The 10,805-nt window shown below is 38.0% G+C and overlaps 1 protein-coding gene across 1 annotated transcript; it reads right to left on the reverse strand.

The window, feature by feature from the left end:
• Positions 1-1,248: 1,248 nt before the first annotated feature.
• On the reverse strand, positions 1,249-1,809 carry LOC139897715 (uncharacterized). The gene has a single exon (XM_071880410.1). The coding sequence runs from the start codon at positions 1,807-1,809 to the stop codon at positions 1,249-1,251; it is 561 nt and encodes a 186-aa protein (XP_071736511.1).
• Between the last annotated feature and the right edge of the window lie 8,996 nt (positions 1,810-10,805).

Consider the following 10,805-nt stretch of genomic DNA (forward strand, 5'->3'; position numbering starts at 1 on the left):
CAATATTCAAATACTATTGGCTAAAGTTTACTGATTCAATTTATTAAAAGTTGAGCAACTTACAAAGTTGTCTTATTACAACGAGAAAAACAATAAAAATTACAAGATAAAAAGTTTAAACACATAGGTGGGGTGATCAATCCCAATGTTTGTCTTTTCACATGTAGCACCTCTTTAGTGTTTGCACATGTCAGGTGCATTTTATTGGCTTTCCACTTAAATCAGCAAGTCGATACGCCCATATATCGCTCATTCCAATAACTTTATATGGCCCCTCCCATTTTGGGCCTAATTTTCCAGTATCTTCGGTCTGCTTGCTTCATTTTTGATCCAAACAAAATCGTTCAATTGGAAAGATAATGGCTGCACACGTTTATTGTAGTAGCTTGCGATTTTTTGCTTGTTGATTGCTTCTTGAATTGTCGCTCATTTCTCTGCGCTCTTCAACGAAGTTTAGATTTTCACATCGTTCTTCACTATTGCTACTTTCATCAAATTAGGCTATGCGCCTAGTTCGCACATTAATTTCCGCATGTATAACTGGCTCATAACCATATACCAGACTGAATGGTGTTTCTTTCTTAGAGCCTTTTGGTGTTGTGCGGTGTGGCCAAAGGACGTTGGGTAGTTCATGCACCCAACCTTTTTGACATAAGCCAAGTCTTGCCTTAATATCGAGTACAATATCGCGATTTGTAACTTCGCATTGACCATTAGCCTGAGGGTGTGCAACTGACGTGAATGTTTGCTTCACGCTTAGTTCTTGGCACTAATCCCTGAAAGGGTTTCCCATCAAATTGTGTACCATTATCACTTACAATCTCATTAGGGATTCCAAATCGACAGACGATATTTTCCCATACGAAGTTGCATATTTGCTTTCCAGTGATTTTTTTAGTGGTTTAGCTTCTACCCATTTGGTAAAGTAATCAATGGCCACAACCAAGAATTTTACACCTCCTGGTAAATAATTCACATTTTTTACAACTATAAGCAAGCATAGATAAAAATAAATTATTATGAAAAAGTACGTTAAGTATTTAATATATGGGCCCAATGGGAATGGCCCGACGATATCAATTGACCATTTTCAAAATGTCCATGGTGCGAATATTGGGATCATCGGATGTCGCGGAGCTTTGCTTATTGGCGCATGCAATTGAGTGATTGACATGACTGACATTTTTGTATTACTTCTGCGCCATCTCTATACATTGACGGCCAATAATAACCAAGTCTCATTATTTTTTACGCAACTTTCTTATGCCATGAATGCGCACACAATCCTTCGTGGACTTCTCTGATGATCACCTCATCTTGATTGGGACTTAAACATCGCAAATGTGGTACCAAGAATAACTTTATGTAAAGTATTCCCTTTTCTATCAAATACATTGGCGCTTTCATTTTAATATTTCGTGCTTCTACCGCATCTGCTGGTAGTGCGCATGTGTTTAAGAAATCCGCTATCGGTGTCATCCAGTATGGTTCATCTTCTTCGACCGTTGCTATCACAGAGTCAGTATCAATTAACTTTACCTTAACTTCTTCGACCCATATTTCTTTTTTGAAATGACTAAATGTCAATGCGTCCCGTTTAGTTAACGCATCTGCTTTTTTGTTTAGCGTCCTCGACACTTGCATTATCTGGAAGATATTAAAGTCAGTCGCAAGTTTTTGCACCAGTTTCAGATATTTTTGCATTAATTCATCTTGAGCTTCAAATACACCATTGAATTGATTTGTGACTAACTGCGAGTCAACATAAACTGACAATTCACATACTTCCAGATGTTTTGCCACTCTCATGCCGGATAACAGTACTTCGTACTCTGCTTCATTATTTGACTGGAATGCTGAAGCATAAGGAGAATGTATATTCTTCCCCTTCTGGACTTACGAGAACTATTCTAACACATGTACCCTCTGGACCACATGCTCCATCGGTGTGCATTTCCTATAAAGTTTCTGGGATAGGTGCAATTTCTTTTGTTTCGAGTGAAACTTCAATTTCGCCTGCTGTTTCAGCTAAATAATTGTCCAACACTTGCCCTTTGACTGCACTTTTAGGAGAGAAACTTATTTCATGCTCACCCAATTCAATAGCCCATTTGGCCATGTGACCAGAATTTTTTGGTTTGTGCAACACCTGCTTTATTGTTTGATCTATTATGACCATAATTGGATGCGCTTGAAAATATCGCCGTAAGCGCCTGGCCGTATGCACTAAGGCATATACCAGTTTTTCAATTGCAGAGTAATTCAACTCACTGCCATTTAAGGCTTTGCTAACAAAATATACAGGCATCTGCACCTGTCCTCGATTTGCAATTAAGACTGAACTTATTGCTTCCTTTGATGCGGCTATGTATAGTATCAATGTCTCCCCCACGATCGACGCAGTCATCGTTGGTAATTCTTTCAACAACTTTTTCATTTCTTGCAAGGCATTTTCCACTTCTTCAGTCCTTTTAAAATATGTCTTCTTTAGACAATTTTTTAGCGTTGCAAAGAACGGTAATGAACGTTCCGCGGACTTGGATAAGAATCTTGTAAGTGCTGCCAATTTTGCTGTTATACTATGCACCTCCTTCTTACTTTTTGGCGAGGGCATACTTTCAATTGCCTCTATCTTCTTTAGTTTTGCGCGTATACCTTGTTCCGTGATAATATGATCGGAGATTTTGCATTCCACTTCTCCAAAACTGCATTTGGAGACATTCAACTTCCTGTTGATTTTTTGTAGAGACGTAAATGTCTCAAGACATCATCCAACAACCGTTGCTTCGAGCTACTTTTGATAACCAAGTCATCCACGTATGCTTCCAAGTTTCTGCCTATTTGGCTTTTGAATGCTTCATCAATCATGCGCTGACATGTGGCACCTGCATTTTTTAGTCCGAAGGACATTTTTGTATAGCAATGCCTTTACTTATGTGAAAGGCTGTTTCATCTTCATCCATGATTGCTATTTGTATCTGATGGTATCCTTTGTATGCGTCCAAAAATCATTTATGCCGAAAACCTGCTAATGACTCAACTTTTCAATCTATTTATGGTAGCGGATAATTATCTTTAGGATATGCCTTGTTGATATCCGTGAAGTCTACACACATTTGCCAAGATCCTTTTAACTAGCATTGGGTTTGCAACCCAAGTCTGATATCGAACTTCCCTTAGGATATTTGCTTTTACCAGTTTATCGACTTTTGCTTTCAGCCACTCACTTCTGTCAGGTGTCATACCCCTTTTCTTTTGTCTTACATGTGTAAGGCTCGGGTTTGTGTTGAGCTTGTGCTCTGCTATTTCTCTTAGCACCCCGGTCATATATGCTTTTTTCCAAGCGAATACATCCGTGTTGGATGCCAGTATATCAAGAAGCTTAAATTTTGTTTCATCAGATAAACCGCTACGAATTTTAATTTTCTGACTCGGTATCACGGATTAGCTATGATCATGCAACTGTGTAGTTTTTCTTCATCACTGGTTTGGTCATCTGCCTTTTCTACCACTGAACAGGTTGCGTCTTGCTTTTCTGACCTATGGTTGCAATACCTAATGGGGTTGGGAATTTGACAAGACCATGGACTGTGGAAGGGATTGCGCCTAGCTTTTATAAGGTTATACGCCCCAGCAATGTGTTGTATCGGGAGTACGATCTTACCACGATAAAGTTAACCATAGTGCTTCTGACCATATCTTTGTTGTCATCGTCCATTAGTTCTAACTCTAGCTTAATGACCCCAATTGGCCATGCGGATTCTCCCGAGATTCCCAACAATGCGATGGTAGGTGCAATTAGTTGTGTCCATATGGATCCATGTAATAGTTTGAAGCAATGTTCGTACATGATATCGACACCACAACCAGTGTTCACATGCAACCTTTGATGCACCCCTTAATTGTAATTGGTGCATCAAATGGTTCTTGTGTAGTTTCCGCGAATAGAATAGGAACGTTTTTCCATTCTTCTGGTACTTCTGCTTTTCGACGTTGGTTTCTTCTTCCACCGATTATCATGTTGATAACTTTTTCACTTTCTTTTCCTTTTGGCTAGTTTTTCTTTTTCCAAGGATATTCTTTCTTAGGCTTGTCTCCTGCTGGTTTGGCAGCTTTCTTCAGATGTTATAGTCTTCCCTTTTTAAGTTCCGCTACTACTCTTTCAATTACCTGCCGGCATTGATTAGTTTCATGGCTAAAATCATCATGGAAATGCAGAATTTTCTTTTGTCCTTTTTAGCGTATTCAGGAAGAGGTGTCGGAGCATCAAAGCTTTTGCATATAACTGGCTAAGTTGCCAGTATTTCCTTTGGTGTTTTGTAAGACTTTGATGAGTGCGTAGTTATCATTGTAATTTCTTCCTTTATAACTACCTCCGCCTCTGCTGTTACCATACTTGCGGTATTTAATACTGTTGTAGCTACCGCCTCGTGATGGACCATTGTTATATCTTTTGCTGGATCTTGATGACCTTCCTTGATCACAATGCTGATCATCATCATTATTTTTTTATACGGAAGATTCTTTCCGCAATTCTGCGTTACATCTTCTTGAGATCGCATATGATCATGCGCTTCTTTTACTGCTTCCGTAAAATTTTACGGAACACGCCTGCGCAATCGTTGCCATAGAGACAAATGTCTTTCTGTGTCAATACAATGTATAAAGTCTGACACTCTTTGACTCTCTATTAAGTCTGGTATTTTTGCTACTTCTTTAGTGTATATGTCAATGATTTCGCCCAGGGACTCCTTGGGTCTTTGTTTAATATCATGGCATTCCACGTGCGTTCTGTTGCGCGCTCATAGGTTGTTGAAATTTAATAATAAGCGAGATCTTAAATCTGCAAAACTTGTGATGCTTTGACGTGGTAAATTATTGAACCACTCTCATCCAACTCCTTACAAAACAATTGGAAGCATATGACATGCTACCGAATCACCCCAGCTGTGTGTTCTTGCTTTCCCTTCACATCTTTACAGAATATTATCTGGGTCTGACAGTCCATCATAACCTCCCAACGTTAGTGGCAAAATCGGTGCCACTGAGAAAGGATGATTTCCAATGTATGAAACGAATTTTTCCGTAGTAGGAGCTGGTTCCAGAGATTGTTTCACTTTTTGTCCTTGCATTATTACAAACCAATTATGCATGAACTCTTATACTTTTGCTGGCTCATTAAAATCTGGAGCCAGGTGTGGCAGAGCCACTTGCTGTAATTGGGATATAAGATTGTTTGAACAGCTGGGTTTAAATAGGCTGTATAGTGGTTGTACACTATTAACGGTTGGTTGCGGAGACGCATAAGTTACTGTTGGTTATTGCTAGAGGTGTGCATGGTCCAGACCCGGACCGAACCGGGTTATACCCGGACCGACCCGAGGACCAAATTTCTAGAGAAATGAGAACCGAGGAACGGACCAATTATAAACGGTTCGGTTCCGGTCCAGTTCTAGTACAGTTCAAGTGGTTCGGTAAAAAACCCGACCCGGATATCAAAATAAAATTTAGAGTAATAATGGCAATTTAGATCAAAATCATAGTAATAATATTAGTTCTAAATCAAAAACACTTATAAGAGACAAATATTAAAGAAAAAGCTTGATAATATACGAACAATATATGAACAGAAAGATTACACTGACTGCAATTGATGAAGATGAGTGAATTTAGTGGATTAACTTCAAAAGTTTATACTTCAAATATGAATATTGTATAGTATATTAGGAGGTCGTATATAAATTTATTAGTGTGTACATACTAAATTTTAAGGTTTGAGGGCTATGCTATAATGAATAAGAATAAGTAAACATATTAATTAAAGGAAGTTATATCATGCAAATAAGGAATTTATATTATTCGGTTCGGTCCGGTCCAATTTCATTTTTTTTGGGTTTGACTCGGACCGGACCGATACCCGAAATAGTGAAAATATATGGACCAAGGATCGGACCAAGGATCGGACCAAATATCCTCGGGTATTTCAGTTTCGGTCCGGTTCCACCTCGATCTTCGATTTTTTCGGTTCTACCCGAACCATGCACACCCCTAGTTATTGTGGAGTTGCCGTGATGAATGAACCATCCATGTTTCTTAGAACCATCTTTCTCATCGCATCCTGAGCACTTGTGGGTGTAAGCCTTTGAATCGAAGTTTCTGTAGTTGTGAGGATTGACACAATTCCTACATAGGTAGTATGTACTTGACCCCAGGAGAAACAGTTCCTATTGGTGATCCAAAACTTAAGTTTGTTGGCCCCACCTCAGGAAACGGTGCGAAACTATATTCATTTTGAGTAACATGAGGCAAGCTTTTATCGGAACCGATGTCCCAATAGCTTCACGGTCCACTTGGATTAGACGATTCAGTCAGTATTTGATGAGCGTTGACTGACCCAGATACAGTTGTAGTACTTGCCGGAGGCTTCACCGTACCCTTACCCAGCGCAGCTGGTGTTTGTAGGGTTATGGACTTGATTACAGCCGTGTGAAATCGTGAACCTGTTGATGAATCTCTGCCCATTTTCGGTGATTTGGAGCCTTTGTTTCCTCCAGCCATTGATGATGATGATCAAAGATTTTTCGTTAAAAACCTGAAAGTAACCGATTAATCAAACAAAAAATTTTACGAAAAAAATGCCATATATAACACATAAACGTAGTTTCCTAATGTATTTATTTTATAATCGGTCCCACGGATGGCGCCAATTGATTAAACATATTTTCACAGGGTTAGGGTGAACCTACGCTTGAGTGCAATATTAATGTGGTTTAAGGACAAACGATATTCGAACCTCCGACGTCAGTCGTGGATAACCCGCATCGGAGCCAGTATAATCCCGGTTGGGTGGCCGATCGTGAGCCCACCAACAATCTAGGATACAAGATTGAGTGACCCTCAAAAATGAAGGATTCATAGTTCAACAAACTTACCTGAAAGTCTTGAATCGATGATAAAGATCGTATAAATGTAATTTGTACGTGAGAGTATGCTTTATGTTACGTAGAATGTAACGGGATAACCCGCATCGGAGCCAGTATAATCCCGGTTGGGCGGCCGATCGTGAGCCCACCAACAATCTAGCATACAAGATTGAGTGACCCTCAAAACATGAAGGATTCATAGTTCAACGAACTTACCTGAAAGTCCGAATCGATGATGAAGATCGTACAAATGTAATTTGTACGTGAGAGTATGCTTTGTGTTACCTAGAATGTAACGTGTACCTCTTAGGGTTTTAGAGCCATGTATTTATAGGCTAGCAATTAGGGTTTGAATAGGATTCTATCCCCTACAATAGTAATCCATTCCATAACCAACTTACGTTAATTAAGGAAACCGAATAAAGGATTAAAAAGAACTAAAGTTAAAAATGATACAAATGATTGATATGCGTAAAACACACCTATTCTTATTGTAATATAGTTACGAATTCGTTCATAGGGAGCATCATTTAAGATTTTAAGATTGATAATTATTCTGAAGATTTATGTTGTAAAATGGGGGCTTGAATAAACTAATAATGCGAAAATAAATAAAATAAATAACCAGATGGACAAAGAAGTGTTCACTCAGATGATTCACTAATGACGTAGATTGTTCACTCAATTAAAGATGATTAAATGCTTGATAAGTTATAATTCAATCATCCAAACTTGACTAACTCACATTAATCGCATTCAAACAATCAAACTATGTATGATTAAACTATTGTGATTCATCCTGGGTCAAACTCACGCAAAACCTACTACAATCACTTAAAGCAACTACACGACTGTGTTATCGGATTACCAATTAATCACCATTCACACTCACATGTAAATGTCTAGATCTCCTAAGAGTTGAAGCATAATCCATTTATCACTAATAAACTCACGTAAATTAGATAACAAATTATATAATTAAAGTCAAGTAACCGATTCACACAATAATAATGGATGTTTTGGTTGAACACAATACTCATAAATCACTTAGATTAAGCTATTAAGATTTGGTCCGGATTAAAATCACTTAAAATCCTAACTACAAAGATCACTCAATGTAATTGTCACGATTATGATGCCTAATACCATTCAATTACCGATTAGATATTTAATACAATCACTTGAAATCAAATTCCTAATCGTCTAGATCACATGAAGTGTTGAAGTACACGTTATCTAACACCTATTATCTCACAATAACAAGTTAATAACATGTATAATCAAATTAAAGTAGAAAGCATGCAATACAGTGGGTCTTTGACCAAACTTGAATAAACTGAATCAATCAAACATTAAATCCATAAAAATAAGAACAATTCAACTATCAGAAGTTATTACATCTGAGCAAACACTAGAGGGTTTATCCTGACATGCTAGAAAAACCAACTAAACAATTAATAACAAAAGCGTTCGTGATAATATCATTAAAAATCAAGAAACAAATGTACCAATGATTATAGATGATCAATCCTTGAACTTTGATGTTTAAGATCTTCAAAATTGATGAAGAGTGGCCTCTAAACCTCAACAAGTCGTAGATAAAAGCTGCATAACCTAATCTGGGGTAAAAACCCGTCTATTTATAGTGTAACAAAAAATTCAGCAACCCGACCCCGAATCGCGACCGCAATAGAAGGATCGCGACCGGAATAGGGGAGTTGCGACCAGAATAGGCTCAGCTTTCGAAAACACATGTTTTGTTAATGAATCACGGCTGCAGTTACCTCTATCGCGATCGCGATTCGCACCCCTTCAGCAATTTTTCATTTTTTTCTCGCGTTTAATCTTATTTTGAGTCTATTTAAAGCTTACACTTTCCGAAATCAACCGAAACAATAAACCAAAGACTTCTAGAGCTAAAATCATCATTTTCTCTCAAATAACCACAAAAGTCTTTAAGTCTTCGCAAATAAATAACAATAAAGAACCGATATCGCGATATTATATATGTATAATTTGAGCAATATCAAATCCCTCACACTTGAACCTTGCTTGTCCTCAAGCAAGTCTATCTTCAAATAATATCAACAAATGTAGAAACAAACATACTCGGACAAGTCTTCAAAAAGTATAGAATCAAGACATACTGATATCATCTTCAAAAGCAATAATTCCATATCGTGTAGTCTTCAATAAAATAAGCACAAGGTTCATGCCTTCATTCAACACAATCTTCTAAAATCGAACTCGTAACTACCCAAAAGCTTCAATACCCCAAATCAAGAACACCACGTGCGGAACCAAGAAAAATTTGGCCTTAGGAAAAACATGACCTTTATAAAACCATTTTTATATTTTAAGAACATGAAAACTAGCTAAGTTTTTACACAAAACCAGTTTTCCGAAAATTTTGGGCTTTAAGGTTATGTGCTTTTAAAGCCATCTCAGTTTTGAGACAGCCGCACGGACAATTGTTACCTCGATATATCTAGGATAAACTACTTCCCGGTACAAAAGCGATGAGATAACAAATGTCTTGGGCTCAAAAAGGCGGTGTGCATACAAGCCTTCCCGGTTGTGGGACAGCCGCATGGGTAGTTGCCAACCCGGTATATCTCCGAAGTGAACTACCTTCCGGTTCGAAGGCGATGAGAAAGCAACTACATTGGGTGTAAATTTTTTGCGGGGTCTAGTGCACGAAACCTGAAAGACTTTACTTTTAAGTAATGGTCTTTTGAAGCTCCACTTAACTTGCAAGACTTTACTTACAATTTTCGGAAGACTTTACTTCCTAAAAACAACATGGGAGGACTCGATTCTCCCGAAAGTGTTTAAATACTTGGTTAATTTTATTTAAGGTCCTTGGACCCCACTTCCCACGCATCTAGATTTTATGCTAGTTGTAAGAAAATGTAGGAAGCAGATACTACATTCACATATTTAAAGGGTACCATGGCTTTTGATCATGGCGTTTGTTGTCTAGAAACACTAGCACAAAGCCATTGCTCTTCATCAAGAAGACAACACATGTTGAAGCTCGAGGCACCTCTTCCCACAGTACGATACATTGGTGTAATACATCGTGAAATGAAGTATTAACCAATGTCAGTATAAAATGATATAGATTAGGAAGTCTCCTACACCAAATAAGACGAGCATTCGAAAGACTTGACTTCCTTCATAGATGCACTTGAATCATCCTACAATTTAGATTTTTAAAATCCTGATAGACTTTGCATCCTTATTTTTAACAAAAACTTACTCAAAAAGTTCATAAAATTTTCAAATTGGCGACAAATGTCCGCGAGGATTTATCTCCCCCCCCCCCCAATTAAGATCATGTAATACCCACATTTACATGAAATCTGACAATTAAGGATAAATTCGAGAGGACAATAGTGAAAAGGGAAAAAGAAAAAGGAACCCAGATTTTTAGATTCGGAGATCATGGAGAGACGGTGAACGATGGCGCTGAACTTACTACTAGCATAAGAACATCGGCATTCACTCGAGCATCAATCACTCAATTATCATCAAATGCAATATAAGTCGCTGAACTTAATGCCAGTCTTTGAAAATTAACAGCATGTGAATCATCATAACCTGCAAATAACATAAAAACCACGCATGCAAACGATGGGGTGGTACCACCGCGGTACCGAAATGTCCCATCAAATTATCCAAGTACATAGTTTAAGAATATCAAATACAGTTATCCGAATTACAAACCAAAGAAATACAAAATAGTCTCAAACAAACAACAAATAAAAGGAAAAATGCATTTTGGTCTAGAGCTGAATCGCGGTCACGATTGGGGTAATCTCGGTCGCGACCAACCTTGTATCTGGTACCACTTTGTTCTTGAAACTCTAATTTCTGTAA

The sequence above is a fragment of the Rutidosis leptorrhynchoides genome, chromosome 1, assembly GCF_046630445.1.
Source record: "Rutidosis leptorrhynchoides isolate AG116_Rl617_1_P2 chromosome 1, CSIRO_AGI_Rlap_v1, whole genome shotgun sequence".
Classification (NCBI taxonomy): Eukaryota; Viridiplantae; Streptophyta; class Magnoliopsida; order Asterales; family Asteraceae; genus Rutidosis; species Rutidosis leptorrhynchoides.

Excerpts from the sequence above, each read along its gene's own strand:
- LOC139897715 (XM_071880410.1), bottom strand. The coding sequence starts at position 1,809 with ATGAGAGTGGCAAAACATCTGGAAGTATGTGAATTGTCAGTTTATGTT.